The sequence below is a fragment of the Saccopteryx bilineata genome, chromosome 5 (assembly GCF_036850765.1).
Source record: "Saccopteryx bilineata isolate mSacBil1 chromosome 5, mSacBil1_pri_phased_curated, whole genome shotgun sequence".
Taxonomy (NCBI): Eukaryota; Metazoa; Chordata; class Mammalia; order Chiroptera; family Emballonuridae; genus Saccopteryx; species Saccopteryx bilineata.
Genome location: NC_089494.1, coordinates 70373196 through 70399123, shown reverse-complemented (window position 1 = coordinate 70399123; position 25928 = coordinate 70373196). Strand labels below are relative to the sequence as shown.

General features: G+C 39.9%; 1 protein-coding gene across 2 annotated transcripts in view; it reads right to left on the bottom strand.

Moving 5' to 3' along the window:
- Window positions 1-25928, bottom strand: part of LOC136337642 (sodium channel protein type 9 subunit alpha) — a 163070-nt gene that overhangs the window by 66326 nt on the left and 70816 nt on the right. For both annotated transcript variants that reach the window (XM_066279172.1, XM_066279171.1), the window contains 7 exons: window positions 25016-25079; window positions 23658-23799; window positions 20590-20796; window positions 14747-15037; window positions 12584-12955; window positions 9630-9759; window positions 4406-4644 (listed from right to left, as the gene is read on the bottom strand). In XM_066279172.1, coding sequence (XP_066135269.1) covers window positions 4406-4644; window positions 9630-9759; window positions 12584-12955; window positions 14747-15037; window positions 20590-20796; window positions 23658-23799; window positions 25016-25079 — 1445 coding nt within the window. The remainder of the gene's footprint in view (window positions 1-4405; window positions 4645-9629; window positions 9760-12583; window positions 12956-14746; window positions 15038-20589; window positions 20797-23657; window positions 23800-25015; window positions 25080-25928) is intronic.

Sequence of the window (25928 nt, the reverse complement as noted above, 5' to 3'; positions counted from 1 at the left end):
AAATCTTGTGGTGAACTGTGAATTATAACAAACAATGCCTGTGATGGAGGGCCTGAATTAAGGAAAAGTAATAAAGGGGCAAAAAAAAAGAAAAAAAAAAAAAAGAAAAAAAAGGGGGTATGGACCCACAAAAAGCAAATAAGGAAAAAATTTGTGTCAAGAATAAAATGATTTGCTTTTAGGTGTTGGTTATCTAAGCGTTATGATGAGAGGAATAAGAGGAAAACAGAAAAATGGGGGGACAAATTAAAAATTTACTATTGTATTTAGTGGAACAAGAACTAGATAAAATGGAGAGCCAGGGATGGGAGCACCGCTAGTGAGTTAAAAAGGTGAAGTAAAAAAACCCCAAAATGCCACAAACATAAGTTTGAGTCCCAGATAAGATAATTTGTTTGTAATTGAGGTTTGAATGAGAGGAGATGTAAAGGAGAAAGGAATAAACTAAACTAATATAGAGGGAGAAAAGAAAGAGAGAGAGAGAAAAAAAGAGGGAATCACTAAAAGAAGAAAAAAGAAAGGAGAGAGAGAGAGAGAGAGAGAGAGAGAGTTAAGGGTTTTGGAGTGCAACCCTCATAGAGAGAAAGGAAGAGGAGAGAAAAGATAATGGGAGATGTAATACTTATGGGTAGTGTAGTTCAAGGAGAGGAGAGAGTAAGATCAGCAGAGAGTTAATCGGCCAAATTGGAGGAGGAAAAAAAGTATCAAGAATGAAGATAAGAGAAACATACGAACAAATATAATAAAATGGGATAGGTTATGAAGTCTGCAGATTATTCTTGATTTTGAGAGGTTATCCTCTTGCTTTTTCTTTTCTCTCCCTCTTCCTGGTCGGTGACTCTGTACCCCGGGTTCTGCCCCTTTGGCATGCTCAGGTAGAGGTTTGCAGTTGATAAGTCTCTATGGCAATGTCATGTATTGTGCTTTAGTCTCGTTGGCAGTCGAGGCTCATTAGCATTTATAGGCTCCGACAGTGAGAGAGTCCGTGTTCCTGGAGCCTTTCTCCTAGTCTTTCCTTCCTCAATTAGTAGCCTGAGAATCCAGCTATGGGGTTGCTGCTGCCTCTGCCTGGATAGTAAGAGGCTCAAAGAGCTGGCAACTCCCCACTCTATTTCCACTCAGCACAGGGCTCTGGGTAAGGCTCAGTCAGTCAGAGCTGCTAGCTTAATCAGGCGGGCTTTCCGCCCACTCAAAGACCTCTGGCTCTGTCACTCTGTCCGGTAACACAGGCGGGCGCCCACTTCCGGGGCGCTTGGAGGAAACTCTCGCTCAGTATCTGCGTGCGCAGACCAGGATATCCGGCCAGCAGTCTCACGCTCTGAGTGAAACCCCCAACCGCATGGAAAAGTTGCAGCGTTGGAATTGGCTCTCGCTTTGTCCCCATGCGTGGCTTTTGCAAGGCGCTGGGGCAGCCCGAGATTCCGCTTTGGCTCACACAAAGGCCCCTGACTCTGCCCCTCTGTGCGATAACACGGGCGCGCACTGCCGAGGTACTCAGAGGAATCTCTCAGTCACTATCTGCGTGCGCAGACCAGGATATGAGGCCAGCCGCGTTTCCCTCTGAGTGAAACCCCCACCAGCACGGAAAATTTCCACCGTTGGAATTAGTTCTCGCTCCATCCCGTGTGCGGCTTTCCCAGGGTGCTGGGGCTGCCCAGAGATTCTGCTTTCGGCCCACAGAAAGGCCTCTGACTCTGCCTCTCTGTGGGGTAACACGGGTACCCACTCCCAGGGCTTAGGAAGAAATCTCTCGCCCACTAACTGCGCACCGACCAGGAGATCGGGTAAAATGGCTGCCCCACTTGTCTTTCTTTGTCTGGGTTTGGCGCGAGTGTTAGCTTCTATTGCCCGGGTTGCCACAGGATCAGATTTTCCTCGGCTTGGATCCCCGTGCCACAGCCTGGTTGGGCCGTTTGTGCCATGGCCTGGATCTATTCACCCCCTTTGCCCGCCTCAGTTTCTATATTCAGAGTTATCAGAGAAAGCCGCCCTGTTTAGGTTAGTGAGGAGGGGCGGAGCATTTCTTACTCCCTAATTCCTTCGGGGTTTGGTTATATATTTAGCCAATTTTTCACTCGACCATACCTTCGGGTGTATTGCGAAGCATCTGGAGGCTCCAAGTATAGGTTTTTCTGTTTCTGGTTGAAGATCTTGTTGAGTTTTGGGGGAGATTTATCGGTTTCGCTTCTTACCCCGCCATTACTCTCTGGATTTTATATCTTCATGAAGCCTTCAGGACACCCTCTCACCTGCCCTTGTGTCTCCTGAGTTCAGTTCAACCATTTTGGTTTCTCAGTATTCTTGTTTTTAAGGCTTGTTTTGCTGATTGATTGAAAGCATGATGAGGACAATGATGATGATGACAACAATCATCATCAAAAAGTTTAATTTGGTGAGGAGAGCGGAGCCGGAGTCTAGACCAGAGGCCAAACTTGGGATCTGACAAGATGGCCGGACTGTCCTGCAGGATTATCAAGGAAACCCAGCATTTGCTGGCAGAACCAGTTCTCGGCATTAAAGCAGAACCAGATGAGAGCAACGCCAGTTATTTTCATGTGGTCATTGCTGGCCCCAATCCAGATGACCCGTTAGCAAACAGCATAGCTGAGCAGTTGAAGACCAACAAAGTCCAGGCCATAGAAACAGCTAGAGCAGGGGTCCCCAAACTACGGCTCGCAGGCTGCATGCGGCCCCCTGAGGCCATTTATCTGGCCCCCACCACACTTCCGGAAGGGGCACCTCTTTCATTGGTGGTCAGTGAGAGGAGCATAGTTCCCATTGAAATACTGGTCAGTTTGTTGATTTAAATTTACTTGTTCTTTATTTTAAATATTGTATTTGTACCCATTTTGGTTTTTTTACTTTAAAATAAAATATGTGCAGTGTGCGTAGGGATTTGTTCATAGTTTTTTTATAGTCTGGCCCTCAGTGGTCTGAGGGACAGTGAACTGGCCCCCTGTGTAAAAAGTTTGGGGACCCCTGAGCTAGGGCATGGACTAGGCTATATGCCATGAATAATATTTAAATCGATCTGATCATCAAGTATGCATCACTTCTCCTGTTCTGCCAAGACTTCTTTTTTATTTTTGTTTACATTTAATGGACACAGTCTTAGAAACATTACAGAATAAAGGCCCAGACATCTTCAGTCCTTTGGTGATTAAATGTACATTAGTAAATCTGTATCTTGTTCTGATTCACTGAAATAAAGCATGAGCGGAGGCTAGAAGTATCATCTGGATTGTTGTGAAACATTCAAAAGCAGGTGTGGCCCCTCTCTGCTTTTATTCATTGCTCCCATCATGGTTTAAGTATTAAGTACTGTGAATGAAGGTAGTTGTCAGGGTTAGCTGCAGGGGTGTGGGTGTTTTTCTCTTTTGAGGGGGGAGGTAGTTTTATTTGATTTATTTTAATTGTATGGGCTCCTTTCCCCCCTTTTATGGTGATCTAATTGCATTGGTTAAAAGCAGCTAACCAATTCTTAAGTATATGCTCTCTAGTCAAGTCTAACTTTATTTAGACCTTGTAGATGACAAGCTTGATTGTTTGAGCCAAAATGGGAACACTAAACAAACATCACGGCGCTCACTAATAACATTGTGACTTTGCTGTCAAATGTAATATCCTCCCTTCAAGAAAAAGCTTGTGATCATTTTGTATGGCTTGTCTGGAAAGTTCTGTAAATCTTATGTTTTAGTAAAATATTTTTTGTTATTCTAAAAAAAAAAAAAGAGTTTAATTTGTTGAATATTTCCTGCAGGTCAGTTTAATAAATTACATAGAAAGTATTTAATCATCTCCCAACAATATGATAAAGTATTATCATTATATTAAAATACTTATTATTCTTCTTTCATAATTAAGATATTATTATTCTATATATTAAAGATTACAAAGATTAATATATCAATATTTGTCCAAAGTCATATAACCAGTAACAGGCAAAATCAGGATTTAACCCAGTACTTTGGAATTCTAAAGGCCCATATACTTCACCTATTGTATCAAAACAAATTATTCATAATTTTTCTGAAATTATGTGGGATATGTACTTTCAAGGAAGCTGCAGTGTTATTATAAAATGGGCAAGAGAGTATCAAATTTTCAAAGTATTAATTCTAAGAAACATGCTAACAGAAAAAAAAAAAACACTAACAACTCCCAAATGGTGATTCTTCATGAAAGTATTGTTCTTTATAGACCTCAACAGTACTGAAAAATTATTTAAAAATAGAACTTATCACCAGAAACTTGACTCTGTACAATTATTCATTCTGGGAATCCTGACTATGCATAATCACCTGGCTGTGTATCCTTCTATCTTAAAAAAAAAAAAAAAAAAGGGAAAAGGAAAAGAAATGACAATCATGGTAACTACAGAGAGAATATAAGTTAAAAGACTCACCAAATTTCCCACAGAAAGCACGTGTTTGAATTCTTCTGTCATTGGGTGATGCTCCATGGCCATAAATAATGTGTTTAAGACTATGCAAATGGTAATAGCAAGATCTACAAAAGGATCCATTACAATAACATAAATAAGCTTTTTAAATTTTATCCAAAATGGAGAGCAATTCCAGATCAGGAACGTGTGTGCAAATCTGTACCACCACGGTGGACATTTTTGTCTGGACTCTTCAAGTTCTAGGAGGGAAGAAAGATGCAAGAAAAGAGAACATGAAGTCAATCATCTGTTACGTTCTAAACTCCTAACCAGTTACAAATCAGCAGTACCTTTTAACACTGAAACAAGACTTTCTGGTTTAGACTTTGTAAGTTTAACAGTACTGTTTCCATAAAATAATAGCATTATGACACAAAAATTGTCTATCACATGTTCACTTACTAGATCAAGCATAACTAAGGGGACAGCAGATATGGCACCCCAGAGAAACATGCACCTAATATGTGACAATAAACATTCTTGTTTTCTTAAGGGAGAAATGTATATTTTCCACCAATATATAAATACATACTTCCCTCCTGTAGCCTTAACCCCATGACAGCAATAAGAAAATTCTACTCTCTCCAGGAAACGTTCTTGCTAGTTCACAGGTGAAAACAATTTTAGAACAAGGAGACTAGAAACAATTTTTGTAGTGGCTCAGACAATTGATATTTCATACCATTAGCCCATTTGCTTCTCACCATAAGTTAGGAGGTTGGTGGAAACTTTGTCTGGCAAAGTGTCAGCCTTTGGACAAGGAAGGAACTAAACTGTATTTTGGGGGAGAGAATGGAAGCCAGAACATTATAAAGTTGTCACCCTTTGATGCTCTTTTCAATGTATATTGTGGGTAGATGGCAGAGCACAGTCCTAGCAGCTGTGGCTGATGCAATGCTGTGAGAATACTGCAGCTCCCAGAACCCTCCTGGGCATAGGCAGGAAGGAAGCTCGCCCACTATAAAGAAGTGACTTAGCGCCAACCACACAGCTCCCTGGTCATTTCAGCCATTGGCTATGAAGGACATGCTGTAACACCCTATAGGCTGAACCCATGTATATATATAAGCTAGCTTACTTCCTGAATAAAGTGGACCTGCATCACTGAACCTGGTCCCTGGAGTCGGGTCTTTGTGTCTGTCGTCCTCACCCCCAGCAGGACTTGTCCACAATGGCGCCCAACATCGGGCAGGGACCTAACCGGCATCCAAAGGACCCTCTGCAATGGGAAACCTTCTTCCCCGCTCTCGAGCCCCGCAGACTCAATCCCTGCCTGCCCTATTGCAGAGTAGGCGAGTTGAAGTTAGTGAAAAGGATCCCTGTACTTACTGGGAGATCCTCTCTGGTCTCAATCTCTGGATTAGGGATGCGCCCCTCTGGGACCTGGATACTTGGGCCCGAGCTCTCTGATGCATTTGCTGGGCCGAGGTACATGAGGGATGGGCCTTCCCTCTCAGCCTCACTCCTGCCTTATTGGCAATACATGCCTGCTTGACTGGTGCTCCTGCTGGGGACCCTCCGCCGGTCCCTAAGGTCCTACAGGCTACTCCTCTTTCAGAGGAGCCCCTGCCTCCGTATCCACCCCCCCTCCACTGAGGAGGAAAGAAGTTTAGCCTGAGTTTGTGGCTGAGCGCACAGAAACGAAACCAACTCAATTGCTAACTGCGCCATCAGCTCTGCCACCAGGAAAAGCAGAAGTCGCTACTTCCGCATTCCCTGCTGGGGCTCAATGCCCCACCCCAGCCTCTCAGATGCCATTTTCTACCCCAGCTTTAATTTCAACACATGTTACCACTGCAGACCCATGGGCCAGCCTATACGCCCCCATGTGTCTTTTTTCTTTCTGTCTGTCTATCTTGTCTATTTTTCTGTATCTCTCACTCTCTCTCCCACCCCTCATTCGTATCCAGCATCTACCCCTCTTCCACACAGCATGCTTGTGTTTACAGATGCCAGCCAGTCCTATTGTGGAATAGTGTTCAAAGCATAAATGGAAGGCACTAAATTCCACAAATTTAGTTATGAGGGATCCGAAAAAGTAGGTGAACTACTAGCCTTTTACTATGTGCTACACCTTTGGCAACATGGCCCCTTAACATTTTTTCAGATAGTGCTTATGCAGTACAAACAGTCAAAGGCCTTGCCCATTCCACCTTCCGGCCCAAGCAGACATTACTAGATAGGGCTCTCAGCCAGCTAAAAGAACTGTTAGAGAAGCGACAATACCCTTGGTATATTCAGCATCTTCGCTCCCATTCTGGCTTGCCTGGCCCCCTAGCGGCAGGCAACACACAAGTTGATCCTCTAGTTTTGACAGTCTCCCCTATTGAGCAAGCCAGACAACCTCATGCCTGGTTTCATATGTCTGCCCATTCTCTCAGATCTCTCTTTCCCCATCTCACTCACGCAACCAGCAAACACCTTGTTCATGTATGTAAACAGTGTGGGCCCTTACTACCTTTAGGCCCCTTACAACCACAGGGTGTCAACCCTTGAGGCTTACAGCCTAATGCTGTGTGGCAAATAGATGTCAATCATGTCCCCCAATTTGGCAAACTCCGCTATGTACACATAGCAGTAGACACCTTCTCTTAGCTGTCTTGGCCATGGCCCAAGCAGGAGAAAAAACTACACATGCAACTCGTGCATTTCGACAGGCCATGTTTTGCCTTGGTGTACATTGGGAAATTAAAACTGACAATGAGCCCTTTATACCAGCAGCCAATTTAAAGCCTTTTGTTCCCAATGGCAAATCACACAGCACCTTGGCATTCCTTATAATCCCCAAGGACAAGCCATTGTAGATGGCGACACAGAGACATTAAGCTTCAAATTCAAAAAGAAAGGGAGGATATGCCCCGGGCCTCACCTGGAGAAGTGCTCCTCAGAGCTGTATTCACTCTCAATTATTTAACTTTTCATTCTGAAGGAGTAACTCCCGCTTATAAACATTGGGGAGGCCTTCATAGCCAACCAACCCGTTGCCATTAGTACACTGGAAGGACCCAGCCACAGCTCAGTGACAGGGACTGCACCCCCTTCTAATACAAGGGAGAAGTTATGCTTGTGTTTTTCCAGAAAATAGCCTGCATCCAATTTGGACCCCAGGAAGGAACGTATGGCCACTCCCGGTGTCCCAAGATGACCCCACCAACGACACCTAGAAACCCTCCAGTTTCGGAAGCTGAGAGATGGAATGCAACCATATGCAGTACGCAGCCTGTAGCAAGCCATCCATCCCGTGTTGGGATGCTGGGACCTTTATGGGAAGGGGACGTGCATGGACCTACGTCCATTTTTTACAATCAAAATGGAACTGTGTTTAACGGCACCTGGAAGGTCTCTGTAACACTATGGGAGGGAAATGACTTCCTGACCCCTAGGAGGAATCCCCTGTTTAAGACCCCCATTCTATTTCCTAACTAGTCAAACATTATAGAAGCTTGCCTCATTGTTTAATCCAGCTAATCTATTAGCATATAGTATAATAGGTATTATAGTTGTTTTAGTTCTACTAGGGTTCTGATGCATAATGTGTAGCATTCAGAAGCTACAACAACAGCAAGCTGTCATTCCAATTGGCCTTAATTAAAAGAGAAGGGGGAAGGCCCTGGCCGATTTGCCCAGTGGTAGAGCGTCGGCCTGGTGTGCGGGGGTCCCGGGTTCAATTCCCGGCCAGGGCACACAGGAGAAGTGCCCATCTGCTTCTCCACCCCCCACCCCCTCTCCTTCCTCTCTGTCTCTCTCTTCCCCTCTCGCAGCCAAGGATCCATTGGAGCAAAGATGGCCCGGGCGCTGGGGATGGCTCCTTGGCCTCTGCCCCAGGCGCTAGAGTGGCTCTGGTTGCAATAGAACGACACCCCGGAGGGGCAGAGCATCGCCCCCTGGTGGGCAGAGCGCCCCCCCTGGTGGGCGTGCCAGGTGGATCCCGGTCGGGCACATGCCGGAGTCTGTCTGACTGTCTCTCCCCGTTTCCAGCTTCAGAAAAATACAAAAAAATAAAATAAAAAATAAAAATAAAAGAGAAGGGGGAGATGTGGGTGGAACACAGAGCACATTCCTAGGAGCTGTGGCTGATGCAATGCTGTGAGAATACTCCAGCTCCCAGAAGCCTCCTGGACATACCCAGGAAGAAAGCTCACCCGCTATAAGGAAGTGACTTAGCACCAACCACACAGCTCCCTGATCTTTTCAGCCATTGGCTATGAAGGACATGCTGTAACATCCTATTGGCTGAACCCATGTATATAAGCTTGCTTACTTCCTGAATAAAGTGGATCTGCGTCACTGAACCTGGTCCCCAGAGTCGGGTCTTTGCGTCTCCGTTGTCTTCACCCCCGGCAGGATTTGTCCACAGCATATGATATTCTAACCAATATTGTTGACATTATATTCATTACCTTGCTTTCTCTAATGTCTTTTCATTATAATTCTAACAGATGTCATGTCTCATGTTAACATTTTACAATTTTATAGAATGTGCTCAGAGGTAGCATTTTATCTGGAAGAATATACTATTTTTTTTTATATATTAGAGAGATAATAAATTCAGAAAGAATAGGTAAAGTTTCTATGATTACATAGTGGGAAAACCACACAGCCCAGTTATTCATTAATTTCTTGTTAAGCTATTTATCTCTGAAAGTTCATATTATCCAATACCTGTCCCCTATCTTTTTTGTGACAGAGACAGAGAGAGTCAGAGACATACAGGGACAGACAGACAGGAAGGGAGAGAGATGAGAAGCATCAACTCTTTGTAGCTGCACCGTAGTTGTTCATTGATTGCTTTCTCATATGTGCCCCGACTGGGGGGCTCCAGCAGAGTGAGTAATCCCTTGCTCGAGCCAGGAATCTTGGGCTCAAGCTGGTGAGCCCTGCTCAAACCAGATGAGTCCATGATCAAGCTGGAGACCTAGGGGTGTTGAACCTGGGTCTTCCCTGTTCCAGTCCAATACTCCATCCACTGCGCCACCGCGTGGTCAGGCTATCCAATGCCTGTCTTTAATCACAAATAATTTTATTCCATTTTAAGCACATAAAGATGATTCCATTAGTGTCCATTAGTTATCTTTAGCATTGCTTAAAGCCATTTTAAATTCCTCGAATTCTTCCAAAGAACGTCATGTACTGACCAGGAACTTTATTTAAAAATCTGTATAGTAAGAAGAATATTATCACACACCTTCTACAGTGTTTGTCAGTATGCTTGCTCTGCTCATTGCTCTTTGTCTGAGATGAGGATCATTCAACATATCTTCAGAAAGGAGAAAAGAACTGGAACGTCGCTTCTTGTGTATTTGATTGCTTGTACCCTAAAAAACATAATTAAAGTTTAAAAATATAATTCTAATAAATTATAGATATGATATATAAGATCTTGCTTAGGTAGCTGTAACAAGTAATTAAAAGTAGAGACAAAGTAGCTGGCTTCAAATCATGGCTTTGCAACTCACTGGCTGTATTGAGAGTGACTTGACCTCTATCTCAGTTTCGTCATTAGTATAATCACTATACTTGCATTATATCCTTGCTATGAGGAGTAAAGGAATTAAAATACTTAGGAAATAAAAAATTAAATGAGCTGCTTTTTTTCTTATAATCACTATCATCATCTCTTTTATCTTTTCTAGGTCTCTAATGTAATTTTACTGTGTAGAAGTCTTACATGAAAACAAGTAAACGAGTGTGTGTGTAAAAGGGTAGAACCTCAGTATTTTGTGATAAACTTCTTTAACTGTTCTTTGTTGAGGGAACAGCATTAATGGAGGTGATTTTAATGATTGTTTCTTATTGCCAGGTAGAGCTCATGAACGGATCTGATCAGAGGTCCCCAAATTTTTTACACAGGGGGCCAGTTCACTCTCCCTCAGACCGTTAGAGGGCTGCCACATACAGTGCTCCTCTCACTGACCACCAATGAAAGAGATGCCCCTTCCAGGAGTGCGGCGGGGGGCAGATAAATGGCCTCAGGGGGCCACATGCGGCCCACGGGCCGTAGTTTGGGGACGCCTGGAGTATATGATGGTAAATGACTGTAAATGACTCAGTTTGGAAAGGACAGTTAGACTGATGGGAGCTGCAGCAAAATAGAGAATGTAAGCTCCATCTGTAAAAGGTGACCACTGTTTTTAGTTCAAAGAATTGTTGTACCATGCAGGAATATGAGGTCAGTTTTACCAGTACACTCATTTTAATGTGAAATACTTCATTCTAAATTTTGGTAACTAATTCAAAGTTAAAGCACTATGCTGGTTCAGAGCAGATTAACAGTATACACACAAACACACATGCTTACACACATACATGAATATATGCAAACAGCTATACAACTTTACATTTATCATTGCTCTATCCACCTCTCAATCTATCTGTTTGTATGTGTTATGTGTGTGTGTATATATATATATATACACACACACATAACACATTTACAGACATATATGTATAGTTCTAGAATTGTAAATTTGTATAGTTGTTTAGATATATATCATGTATATCAAAACATAGACACACAGGCATAAATATGCCTGTGTGTGTATGTATATAGGTATGTATGTGCATGTTCACAGACATATACATATCTGCATATGGCTTTTTATAGAGCTCTTTCTATAGCCATGTTTTCTGAGTTTCAACTTTCTGATTTTTCCAGAAGCAGAGAATTCTTTCTACCCAAGTCAAGATAAAAATTTGTTTAATAAGCAATTGAAATGGGCAATTTCAACTGTTTAATCAACAATTCAAAAGAAATAAAAATATTTCATTTAAAAATATAAAATAATCTCCAAATTTGATATAAATGATGTAATCTTTTATAGGTAACACACATTGAAAAGCAAACTCAACAAAGATCTGATTCTACAGAAATTACACATGCTCATTTGATAAGGAAAAATGCCTTGGCAGAAGGTATAAAGCTGTATCATCATGCAAGCACAGAGGTCACACGTTACCTAAAAGCGCATGCATTTATTCAAGCTGAAATATGTGTGGCCATGGCTTTGATGGAACTTTATTCTCACTTGGAATGCTACATTGTCAGCACATAGGAATATATGAATATGTAGCATGAGTTCAAAGGTTGTGAGGTTAGTCAATGACCTTGCTGATATTTACTAAGGCAGTGTAACACAGTTAGTGGCTTGAATAGGTAGCCTGGAAACCTCAGAAACTAGAAACCTAATCAAATCCTTTGACCCTTCAATAATTCCTAAACTATTGACATTATTGCTTTGTTTTCCTTTTTATGTGTCTATTTGTATTAATGTGTGTTCTGATGTTTTTATTCATAGAATCTTGACCAAGTATATATTTTTAAAATTAAAAACAGTAAATTTCATTTATGTATGGGAAAAAGCATAGCTATTCTAAATTATTTCTATGCTACAAAACCTACCATACATTGGACAGAGAGCAAAGTATGGTGGTTTAGGCTGAAACAGAGGGCTTCTGTTTCATTAAATTTAGGGACTGTTAAATTTCAGGACTGCCATTTATTAGCTTCATTTCTCTGTGCCTCAGTTTTCCCTTTGTCACACAGGGGCAATGATACATCACCTCACAGGGCTGTTATGAATACCAAGTACATGCTTGCTATTTTTATTACTATTATTAACAACTCAAATAAGATCCCTTGCAATAAGTATAATAAATATTAAGCGGTAACTTGAAAACATAAAGCAGAAGGTGGCAAATAATCCAAATTTCTTTACAAAAATGGGAATATCAACCTATAAGACCAATATCATCATTGTATTTTCTATGCTGATATGATCTTTTATAAATTGTTTTATAAAAAGATGACTTATAATCTTCAAGTATAATATCAATAGATAAGCATCTATTTCAAAAATGGGATTTTATATTAAATCATTATGTTGTACACCTGAAACAAATGTTATAGAACAATTATACCTCAGTTTTTAAAAATGGGGTTTTAAATATCTTTGAATTATATGCCTATAGTACATACTAGAAGGATTCAGTCAATGGGTTAAAAGTGTGTTTCTACAGACACAGTATTATTGCAAGACGCAGAGCCATTCACAGGACCAGAGAAGGCCCCTCGAGCAAAAAAGAATGACTGATGCAAGAACAAGGGCAGAGCCATGCCTGAGCTATTTAAAACGTCCTTACGCTGTCATCAGAAGTTGCCTTATCTATTATCACCTCTGGCAGAAGCTGTCCATTGGGAAGCATGAGAGTTGAAGGGCCATCAACGAGAGAGACCACACCATTGCAGTCCACGGCACTGTGCATCTTTCCGTTCAGCGTCAGCCCTGGTGGGGACCTACTGGCTTGACTGATGTTACTGCTGCGCCGCTCCCAAGGTCTGTGGGGCACGAACAATGAGCCCCTTCTGCTCTCATCATCTCCAAAAATGCTGTGCTCATCGTCGGCAAATTCAGTCTCAGACCCAATATCTTTTCCTCGACCTATGAAACTAAAGAGACTTGTTCTGCTGCTTCGTCTTTGAGGAAACAAGGAGCCACGGATGCTGAGTGGTGACTGCAAAAAAAGAGATGACATGTACCTGCTGAAGCACCTGAAAACAGAAGTGTATTTCACAATATTACCATTGAAACCACTGGCCTGAATGTCTGGATCTACACTGGTTCAAATGAAACATATTTCAAAACAGCAATTTAGCAAGAAGATAAATTCTTCCAACTCAGGGATTGAAAAGCTGGAAGCACCCACCTTTCAAGACCAGGTAAAGTATTGCTGCTGCACAGCTCTATGCTATTCTGGCCTGAAGTGACCTCTCCACTTTTTCCTGTGCCATTTATTTTGCTAGAGAGAACATACCACTTCAAAACATTATTTGTTATTGATACCTGTTATTTAGATTTTCATATATCAATCCCCAAGTTCCATAAATATTAAGCTTTCTTGATTTATTTCCATTCTGTATGCTCTTTTGCATTCCATTGGTTAGAGCTCTACTTTATATAGTGAGGGCTCAGTTAAGGTGTCTTAAGAAAGAACTTTTGATACTAATGAGTTTATACAGTTATAAAATACAGTATTAGAACTTAGAAAAGAAGTTGCCCAATACTGAAGAGAGGAAAAAGTCACATTTATGTGATTCATGTCCAGGGTAAACCAAATTGAATGTATAGTCTTTGGAAGCATTTAGTTCAATAAACGGCAATGCTGACTATGTAAAGTCAAAGTGAAAGTAAGAGTGTGAGTAATGGAAAAGATGTATAATGCGATCTTTACCTTGATAATAGCTTGGACAGTTCTTGACACATTTTTTTGATTGATACTGCATGTATTAAATATCTTTCTCTTCAACTAAATTATGAAGTCTTTCAAAGCAGGGACTATATCTTTTATTTCTACACCTATCGAGCACACTTAAGGCTTAGAAGCTAGGATATTTCAATGAAGACACAGGTGAGAAGAAGAGTAATTGTGAATGGGGCACAGAATAGCTAACTGAGGGCAATGGAGAGTGCAAAGGGACATTTGGGTGATGGGTGGCACCTGAGCTAATGGGAGAGGTCTGGGTGGTATGACGCCAGAAGGCAAACAAGGAAGAAAACTGCCCTATTTAAGAAGAACATATGTGCTAGTAACAAAGGCATAAAGTATAGGACATGTTGTATAAGGTGAGAATGGAAAGCATGATGTACTGAGTGCACCTGAAGGGACAGCAAGGTAGGAAATGAGACTGAGTGACATGTGTGTCTTGTTCTCCAGGCAAAAGGTATTCAACAGAGTTTTTTTGAAAAAAAGGACAACTTTGATTTAGAAAATTAGTTGGAGGGGTTGTGAAATAGAAAAAAAAAACATTAAGAAGAATAGAAGCAATGACTCATCTTGGGAGTTTATAAGCAGAGAGCCCTGAAATATTGATATTTCAGTGGGAAATAAAAGAGGAAAAAAGAAATTCCACACAAGCCACAATAACTGGCCTTGGAACTGGATGTTAGTGTATGATGCAGTTGGGCATGGAGGCTGTCACGGTGTCTACAAGCTTCCAGCTGATGTGATTAATTTTCAAGTGGTTTATTACCTACAGTGGTGAAGAAAATAGAAAATACTAGTATAAAGTTAGTTTTTAAACCAATATAGACATGACAAAACACAGACTAAATAAAAATGTAAATGGAAAACTAAAGACATCCATATTCTTTCCATAAATACCCTGCAATCAATAGGCTTTTATGTAAAAACATACAAATGAGGTCCCTCATCTCCTCTCCTGAGGTCCCTTCATTCAGAATAGAACATTTTGCTCTCTAATCCTACCTCTGATGATATATATACATTTGCTAGTGTCAGTGGTACCTGATTAGGGGTAGACAATCTCTTTTCATGTGCTCGCCTGTGACCTTCAACACCAAGGTGGGAAGTTTTTCTCCTGATACCGTCATCTGATTCCGATTTGGAAAACTTCCTATCATCTCTCTTTTCTTCTTCTTCATTGGAGAGCTTCTTTTGATTCTTTTTCTTTCTTCTGTTTCTTCTTTCTTTGGCACTTTTAGAACTCAGTTTAGATGTTTCAGAAGAACTCTCAGAAAGGCCCCTAATCTGGCTTCTCCTGGTACTTGCATATTCGGTTGCTGCAATCGCTATTGCCTGTTGGACCCAGATGTTACACATACAGTGAGTCATTTCCAAAGTCTGGGAAACCTGATGCTGGGGCACCTCTCTACCATGCATTTAATTACATTATCCACATAATCATGTTCCTTAAATAGGGAGAAATGTTGCTTTGTCACTATGACCAGAGAGCTTACAAAGTATGTATTATTGCTTCTCCTTTAATAAAGCCCCATTGTGCTTTGGAATTAAACTATTAATTACAATTTTTACATTTATAGTAAAGCAATTTTAATTGGTGTATGTGAAAATTTTACTAGGTGATTCTGGGATATACAACATTAACTGTGTGATAAGATACTATGCATTTCTTATTCAGATAATTAACTTAATATTATCAAAAGAATTAGGCACTCTATAGTTTAGTAATGTCTAATTCCTAGAAACATACAATCTTTAAAAACTAAATCATAAAGAATCAGAGAATCTGGACAGAGAGATTACAACTAGTGAAACTGAAGCAGTAATACTAATAAAAAAACAACTCCCAAAAAACAGAATTCTTAGCTCAAATGGCTTCACACCTGAATTTTACCAAACATTCAAAGAAGAGCTAACACCCATCCTTCTCAAACGATTCCAAAAATTTAAGAGAGGGAAAAACTCCCAAGCTCATTTTATGAGGCTAGTTTTATCCTAACTCCATAACCAGATAAAGGCACTTGAAAGAAAGAAAATTATTTATCCATGATGAACATAGATGTTAAAATCTTTAACAAAATATTAGCAAACTGGATCCAGCAATACATTAAAAAGATCATACACCATGATAAAGTAGGATTTATTCTGGGAGGTAAGGTAGATAAAATATCCACAAATCAATAAATATGATACACCACATGAACAAATTAAAGGGTAAAGACCACACAATCATATTAATAGATGCAGAAAAAGCATTTGATAAAATCCAGCACCCATTATGATAAAAACTCCCAGCAAAGTGTGAATAGAGGGAACATGCCTCAATGTAATAAAGGCCACATACGACAAACTCACAGCCAACAACATACTCAATGGGCAAAAGCTAAAAGCATTTCTCTTAAGATCCAAAGCAAGACAGGGATATCCACTCTCATCACTCTTACTCAACATAATACTGGAAGTACTACTCAAGTAGAAGAAATAAAATGTATCCAAATTGGAAAGGAGAAATTAAAACTGTCATTATTCTCAGATAACATGATATCTTATAGATGAGATCCAGAAGACCCCATTAAAAAAACTACTAGAACTGATAAATGAATTCAATAAAGTAGAAGGATACAAAAATATATCTTTCCAGAAATCATTTGCCTTTTTAATACACCAATAATGAACTATTAAAAAGATAAACTAAGCCAACAATTCAATTTTTAATTTCATCAGAAAAATAAAATACCCAGAAATAAATTTAACTGAAAATGTAAAAGGCCTATACTCATAAAATTATGACACTGAAGAAAAAAAAAAAAAGATACAAAAATTGGAAGCATATACCATGTTCATGGATGGGAAAAATTAACATCATTATAATTTTCATATTACCCAAAGCAATCTATATATTCAATGCAAAGTCTATCAAGTTACCAATGATATATTTCATAAAACTAGAACAAATATACCAAAAGTTTATATGAAACCAAAAACGACTTTGAATAGCCACAGCAATCTTGATAAAGAAGAACAAAGTGAGAATTCACACTACTTGATATCAAACTATACTACAAGGCCATAGTAATCAAACAGCATGGTACTTAATCAAAAAAGCATAAAAACAGACCTATAAATTAATGGAACAGGATAGAGAACCCAGAATTAACCCATACCTCTATGGTTGATTAATATTTCACAAAGGAGGCAAAAACACACAATGGGATTAAGACAGTGTATTAAAAAATATGATGTTGGGAATATTGAAGAGATACACACACACAAAAATGAAACTACACCACCTTCTTTCTCCATACAAATAAATAAACTAAAAATTAATTAAAGACTTCAATGTTAGACTCAAAACCATAAAAATCCTAGAAAAAAAACATAGGCAGTAAAATAGCAAACATTTCTCATAGCAATATTTTTTTCTAATAAATATTGTCTTGGGTAAAGGAACAAATGAAAAATAAACAAATGGGACTGTATCAAATTAAAGTTTCTGCACAACAAAGGAAACTATTAACAAGTGAAAAGACATCCCACTAAATGAGAGAACATATTCACTAATATATCTGATAAGGGCTCAATATCCAAAAGTTATAAAGAACTTATAAAACTCAACACCAAAATAATAATCAATCCAATTAAAAAATGGGCAAAGGACCTGAGTAGATATTTCTCCAAAAAGGACACAGAGATGGCCAATAGACATATTAAAAGATGCTCAATGTCACTAATCATCAGAGAAATGCAAATTAAAACCACAATGAGATATCACCTCACATCTGTAGGAATGGCTATCATCAGTAAATCAATAAACATCAAGTGTTGGTGAAGATGTGGAGAAAAGGGAACCTATGTGCACTGTTGATGGGAATGCAGATTGTTTCAGCCACTGTGGAAACACAATAAGGAGTTATCTCAACAATTTAAAATGTAACTGCCTTAGTCCTGGCCAGTTGGCTCAGCGGTAGAGTGACAGTCCAGTTTGTGGAAGTCCTGGGTTTGATTCCTGGCCAGGGCACACAATAGAACTGCCCATCTGCTTCTCCACTCTTCCTCCTCTCCTTTCTCTCTATCTCTCTCTTTCACTCCTGCAGCCAAGGCTCCATTGGAGCAAATTTGGTCCATGTGCTGAGGATGGCTCCATGTCCTCCACTTCAGGCACTAGAATGACTCCAGTTGCAACAAGCATTGACCGCTAGTGGGTTTGCTGGGTGTATCCCCATTGGGCCTATGCGGGAGCCTGTCTCTCTGCCTCTCCACTTCTCACTTCAGAAAAATAAATAAAATAAGTAAAATAAAATGTAACTGCCTTTTGACCCAATGATCCCACTTCTGGGAATATATCCCCAAAAACCTTAAAACACTAATTTGAAAGAATATATACACCCCTATATTTATTGCAGCTATATTTATAATAGCCAAGAAATGGAACCAGCCCAAGTGCCCATAGTATATGAGTGGATAAAATATGCCATGTTACAAATCCTGGCCAGGTTGCTCAGTGGATAGAGCATTATCCTGGCACTCTAAGGTTGCAGGTTTGATCCCTGGTCAGAAGACATACAAGAAGCAATCAATGAATGCGTAACTAAATGATACAATGTTTTGATGCTTCTCTCTCTCTCTCTCTCTCTCTCTCTCTCTCTGTCTCTCTTCCCTACTTCTCTGTCTCCTTTCCTTACTCTCTTTCTCAAAATCAATGGAAAATTAAAAAAAAAAAATGCCGTGGCACATTTACATAATTGAATATTACTCAGCTGTAAAAAAGAAGGAAATTTTTCCCTTTGAGACAGCATGGATGGACCTGGAAAGCATTACACTAAGTGAAATAAGCCAGTCAGAGAAAGACAAGTACCATATGATGGCATTCATGTGTGGAATCTAATGAATGAAATAAACTAACAAACAAAATGAAAACAGGCTCATAGACAGAGCACAGTCTCACAGCTGTCAGAGGTAGGGGGAGTCTTGTGGGGTTGGGCGAAAAAGGTGAAGGAATTAAACAAACAAACAAACAAACAAAAACTTAGAGACAACAGCATGGTGATTACCAGAGGGAAACAGGACTGAGAGAAGCTAAAAGAGGATATAGGAGGGACCTGAAAACTATACAGTTTTATTAACCAATGTCACCCCAATTAATTCAATAAAAAACAAACAAAAAAATAAGTTGCCTGAAAATTAAAATTAATTATAATATCCAACAAAAAAGAGACTTCTAGGGGTTCTCCTAAGAAATTCCCAGGATAACCTAATGCTACTTACTCCTTTATAAAAAAGAAATCCTTATAGAAATTTAGAAAATATAAATATTGTGAATACAAAATAAAAATTACTCATAATCCAAAATCCCCCAAATAATTGATATTACTATTTCTTCCAGTCTTTTTATATAATTTTTAAATTGTTTATATCTTAAACTCAATTTTATATCATATTACTTAATACACCTTTTTCTGTCTATATTTAATACATAATTTTATGGTTCAAAAATATTCTATGATACAAATATATAATCTTCTTACCCCATTTTCCAATTTTTAAATATTTAAATGCTTTCTGATTTTTAATATTACTAAAATACTGCACTAAAGATCTTTCTGCATCTAACTTTCTTTGAATTATAGTTTACTACCCTCTCCTCAATAGGTTAGATTCCTTGAAGAGATTTAACTAGGTCAAACCATTAAATGACTGTTAAAACTCTTGCAGAACATTTACAATTTTGGGTCTGTTAGTATAAATCTTTTCAAACTTATCCACTATAGTACCCCATTAGAGAGGGTATTAAGGAGAAATCCTCAAAAATTTGTGACAGGACTGACGTGTGGTGGCGTAGTGGATAAAGTATTGACCTGGAACACTGAGGTCGCTAGTTCGAAACCCTGGGCTTGCCTGGTCAAAGCACATACGGGAGTTGATGCTTCCTGCTCCTCCCCCTCCTCTCTCTTTCTCTCTCTCTCCCTGCCTCTCTCCTCTCTAAAAATAGAATAAATAAAGTCTTAAAAAAATTTGTGATAGTCTAAAGTGGCCACAACCATGTCTAGTTTTTTAACATCTCACATTTTTATCATAAAAATTCTTACAACATAACAATAATTGAAAATCCTTAAAACATGAACAATAATTGATGTGCATTTTCTGTTCCACCCCATAGAGTAGCTGATAACATTAACATTACAATATTTTCCCCTGCACTTTTTTTTTTTTTACAGGGACAGAGAGAGTCAGAGAGAGGGATAGATAGGGACAGACAGACAGGAACAGAGAGAGATGAGAAGCATCAATCATCAGTTTTTGTTGCGACACCTTAGTTGTTCATTGATTGCTTTCTCATATGTGCCTTGACTGTGGGCCTTCAGCAGACCAAGTAACCCCTTGCTCAAGCCAGCGACCTTGGGTCCACGCTGGTGAAGTTTGCTCAAACCAGATGAGCCCACGCTCAAGCTGGCAACCTCGGGGTGTCGAACCTGGGTCCTCCACATCCCAGTCTGATGCTCTATCCACAGTGCCTTCGCCTGGTCAGGCTCCCTTGCACTTTTGTGTACAATTCTTCTAGGAAAATACACAATGTTTTAGGAGTTTGCATAATGCCACAGACACTGAGGAATCACAGTAACAGGTTTAGGAGGAACAGCTCAGAACATTCTTTGTGCCAAAGTGAGCTGTTAATGGGGATGGGGGGTGGAAGGGGACTGGGTTAGATGTCGACTGTAACTCAATCCAGAATTGGTCCCTTCAACCACACCAGAACAAAAATTCTGTTTATAGAAAGAAATCCATTAAGGAAAATTACTCTGGGGAAGGCTGAGCACAGACCACAGGACCTCTGTTGTTCCCCTTTGCACTTCTACTTCCAGGAAAAATATTAAACCAAATAACAATACCTCAGCTTCTTCTTGCTCTTTTTTAAGCCGATCTAACATCTGTTGAAATTCTAATTCTTTCCGCATAGCTTCTTCGATGTTTGCCTGGTTCTGTTCTTCATAGGCCATGGCCACCACAGCCAGGATCAAGTTTATGAGATAAAAGGAGCCCAGGAAAATCACCACAACAAAGAAGATCATGTAGGTTTTCCCAGCAGCACGCAGTGTCTAGGAGAAAATAGAAAATCATTATTGCCAGAGCAGGTGGTGGCTCATAGAGCATTGGCCTGGAATGCTGAGGACAGAGGTTTGAAACCCAGAGGTCACCAGCTTGAGTGTGGGATCATAGACATGACCCCGTGGTCTCTGGCTTGAAGCCCAAGGTCGCTGGTTTGAGCAAGGGGTCACTGGCTCAGCTGAAGTCCCCTGGTCTAGGCACATCTGAGAAAGCAGTCAATGAGCAACTAAAAGTGCCACAACTATGAGTTGATGATTCTCATCTCACTTCCTTCCTATCTGTCTCTCTCTTTCACTAAAAAAAATAAAAAAATGAAAATCATTATTTTAAGTAAAATAATTCTGAAAAATTTCCTCAATCTAAAAATTACTCAAAATTCATAAGATGGCTGCTTTGTTCATTTTCAAGTTATAGGAAAGTATTAGTGATGATTTATTATGGTCACACAGGACAGATGACCCTATCATGTGAAATTATTTATTTATCTTATATTTATTTTAATTAATACTAAAAAATTTTTTTAAATGGTAAAAATAATTCAAAAGATACAAATAGAAATAAAAAATATCTTTCCTATCTCTGATGCCTATTTACTGAAATCCTTTTTCTATCAGTTACTGATGTCTTGTCTTGAATAAATTCTTAGTATGTAGAAAAACTGTTAGCTAAACAGATAAACTCATTTTAATTTTCATAGAAATTCCTGAATTATTCTCTCCAGTAGTTTCTAGGAATATGTGAGAATGTCTTCCTCTACATATTTCAGTCAGACAGTATTTCTTTTTTGAGCTACTCTTTGATCTTTGTCATTCTGACAGGTAAAAAAAAATTGTATGTCACTGTCAATTTTATTTGCAGAAAATATATTTTTGCATATTTAAAAATAATTTGTATTTCTTTTTTATGTATATTTTATATCATTTCTACATTCATTTATATGTATATATTCTCAAAAATCATATAAACATAAAACAGGTCAAAAATGAATCTGTGGCAAGTTGAAAAAAGTGATTGGTTATTATTTATAATAAAGAATAATCAGGCCCTGGTCGGTTGGCTCAGTGGCAGAGCGTCGGCCTGGTGTGCAGAAGTCCCGGGTTCAATCCCGGCCAGGGCACACAGGAGAAGCGCCCATCTGCTTCTCCACCCCTCCCCCTCTCCTTCCTCTCTGTCTCTCTCTTCCCCTCCCACAGCCGAGGCTCCATTGGAGCAAGGATGGCCCGGGCACTGGGGATGGCTCCTTGGCCTCTGCCCCAGGCGCTAGAGTAGCTCTGGTCGCGACAGAGTGACGCCCCGGAGGGGCAGAACATTGCCCCTGGTGGGCGTGCCAGGTGGATCCCGGTCGGGCGCATGCGGGATGCTGTCTGACTGTCTATCCCGGTTTCCAGCTTTGGAAAAATACAAAAAAAAAAAAAAAAAGAATAATCATTTTTGGTCTTCTTGCTCTTGGAGAGAAAATAGAGCTCACAGGCCCATGAGAATCACATTCAAGTTAGAGGAGATGGCTGTGAATTAGCAATTACAGTACAAGAGATGGATGCTATAAACTAGACCGTTCAGAGATCATGCAAGTCTAGAGCAAGGAGCAATTAATCAGGAGAGGAGAATTTAGAGAAAGTGAATTGTGTTTTAATTCTTGTAATAATTTGCCAGAGCTGCTATAACAAAATGCTACAGTTGGGTGGCTTAAACAACAGAAATGTATTCCCAAAATCTGAATGAAGGCTGGAAGTTCAATATTAAAGTGTTGGCATGTGCCCTGGCCGGTTGGCTCAGTGGTAGAGCATTGGCCTGGCGTGCGGGAGTCCCAGGTTCGATTCCCGACCGGGGCACACAGGAGAAGCTTCCATTTGCTTCTCGACCCCTCCCTCTCTCCTTCCTCTCTGTCTCTCTCTTCCCCTCCCGCAGCCAAGGCTCCATTGGAGCAAAGTTTGCCCAGGTGCTGAGGATGGCTCTGTGGCCTCTGCCTCAGATGCTAGAATGGCTCTGATTGTGGCAGAGCGACCCCCTAGATGGGCAGAGCATCGCCCCCTGGTGGGCATGCCGGGTGGATCCCGGTCAGGCACATGCGGGAGTCTGTCTGACTGCTTCCCCATTTCCAACCTCAGAAAAATACAAAAAAAAAAAAAAAAAAAGTGTTGGCATGTACAGTTTCTCCAGTTTCTCCTGAGGTCTCTCTCCTTGGTTTGCAGATGGCCACCTTTTCACTGAGTCCTCACATGGCATTTTCTCTGTGTGTGTATCTGATGTCTCTCTTGCTGATGTCTTAATCTTCCTTTCTCATAAGAACACCAGTCAGATTGGATCAGGACCCTCCCTAACAGGCTAATTTTACCTCAGCTACCTATTTAAAGGCTCTAATTCCAAATATAGTCATTCTAAGGCACTGGGAATTAGGACTTCAACATATGAATTTGGGGGCATACAATTTAGTCCATAGCAATTGTATATAAGAGTTCAAATAATAAAGCATAGGAGCATAGGAAGGCCTGATTTTTAGCCTACTTCAAGCAGAAACACATGTGTGGAAAGCATGTTTTTAAGAGAGGTATGGGAGAACATTACAGCATATTTCTTCCTATTAACTCAGGACACTAAGGGATGCTGTATTTTCCAAAGGAGAAAAGAGATTTAGATATAAAATAAGTCCAGAAAAAATAAGAAAATAAATAATTTATGATTCAAGGACTATTCATTCTAATAGTGCTAGAAGTAAAAAAGTCTAATTTTAGTCATAAGGCAAAAAGTTTTCTTCAGTCTACATTGAATAAAACATCTCATATTTAAAGCAGGTAAGAAACATACATCAGATTATGCACTGAATGCAATGAATGTTTCTCTTGGCACTTACCTGTTGGTAAAGGTTTTCCCAGTAATCCTGGGTCATGAGCCTGAACAAAGCTAAGAAAGCCCAACCAAAATTGTCAAAGCTGGTGTAGCCATAGTCTGGGTTTCTGCCTTTTTTCACACATATGTATCCTTCTGGACACTGACTGCACAAGGAAAAGAATAACACAGTCAGAGTGTCTCCAGGATGCAAGTCTTACAGAAAAGTGGGAAAACTCAACGTTCTTTTTCTGGGGGACAATAGTGAGTAATGATTAAGACTGTATCATTTGGAGTTAGTAAAACTGGGTTTGAATCTGCTATTTACTAGCTGGTAACTTTGACAAATTACTTAAAATTTTCAAGACCCAGTCCCCTCTTTCTGTGAAAATAAGCAAACACCTCTCTTAAAAGGTTAAAATTGTTATTAAGTTTAAAGAAGATAATGTATGTAAATTACCTAGCCTAGTTCCTGCACAGAAAAGTATTTAATAAATAGTAGCTGCTATAAGTATCACCATCATCATCATCATCATCATCATCAATACATACTTGGAAACTTAAACCAGATGTCATATAATAGTTCTTGTATACATAAAAATTGATATGGGCCTCTAACAAAACCATGTTCCACTTCCCCCTTAAATTATTCCTGGAGTGAATTAGAATCTAGCTCAGTCAAAGCATAGAACTGTATAAGATTTGTAGCCTTAAGAGTTTTTTTCTTTCTAAAATTGGTGGGCTGGTATCTATGATGCCAAATAGACATAGTGTTCTGAGGTGTCTTTGGGAGCAGCAACCTGTGGTCTTCATTTTTATGTTCTCAGTGCAATACAGCCTGGAGAAGCGCCATGTTGGTGGCAGAAATGAAGCAGGAATATAGGAGAAATAGCAAGACGGATATCTGCATGAGTATGAGATTCTTCAAACATCTTTATCCAAATCCTTGGGAAACTTTTTTTTAAGAGTGGCCAAAATGGCGCTGCGTTCAGTCATCTGCAAGTCATGCAGTTGCAGAATTGATTAGAACTTGAGGATGGAAAGGAAATTTGATTTTGTGACCCTGGAAGAAAGTCTGAAAACTAACCAACCAACTTTTGATGGGGTTTCCTGGAAGTAACTTCTTTCTACTGTCCTAAGATTTATATGATGTGTATCTTGTTTTTATTTAAGCACTACCTCCAAGGTTTACTTTCGAAGATACACAGTAACTATGAACATTATACAGTCTGAACTAACTGTGGGACAAAAGCAGTCAAATAATGCCACAAACTATAATGCCACAATCTATATAAAAACACTACAGACTCAGAGGTTCTTATCAACAAACTGATTACATTTTGTACCTTTGCAGTCTTTACACTAAAAATAAATATTACATACCCTGAGTCTGAGCTGGTACCACATAGGAGAGCATCTTTAGACCCCTCCAAGAAATAAAAATAGTCTGTGCAGGAAGAAATTGAACAATATAAGGTTATGGTTTGTGTAAGCTTTAAGAGTGATACAGCAGGTAATTTAATTAATATAGACACATTTAGGCAAGATACATTTATTTATTTATTTATTTACTTACCTACTTACTTTTTATATTCTTATACATTTTCCCTCAAATATTTATTGATAACCTTTTACAGACCAGGCAGTGAATACAATGATGAACATGATAACAAAATAATTAGTTTTACAAAACTTTCTTTACATTTATGTAAGGGTGGAGTTCAGAGATGAAGAAAGACACTTAACAAGTACGTAAATAAATATACAGTGATAAATGCCCTTAAAAGAAATTAACACAACATGATAAATGCAGTCAGGGAAGGCCTCTCGGAAGAGATGACATCTGAGCAGGGACCTAAATGCAACAAAGAAGCCAGCCATTCAAAGACCCAGGTGATGATAATGTTGGCAAAGTAAAGATCAAGCACAGGCCCTGGCCGGTTGGCTCAGTGGTAGAGCGTCGGCCTAGCGTGTGGGAGTCCTGGGTTCGATTCCCGGCCAGGGCACACAGGAGACACGCCCATCTGCTTCTCCACCCCTCCCCCTCTCCTTCCTCTCTGTCTTTCTCTTCCCCTCCCACAGCCAAGGCTCCATTGGAGCAGCGTTTGCCCGGGCACCGAGGATGGCTCAGTGCCCTCTGCCTCAGGCGCTAGAATGGCTCTGATTGCGGCAGAGCGACGCCCCAAGATGGGTAGAGCATCACCCCCTGGTGGGCGTGCCGGGTGGATCCTGGTCGGGCGCATGCGGGAGTCTGTCTGACTGCCTCCCCATTTCCAACCTCAGGGAAACACACACA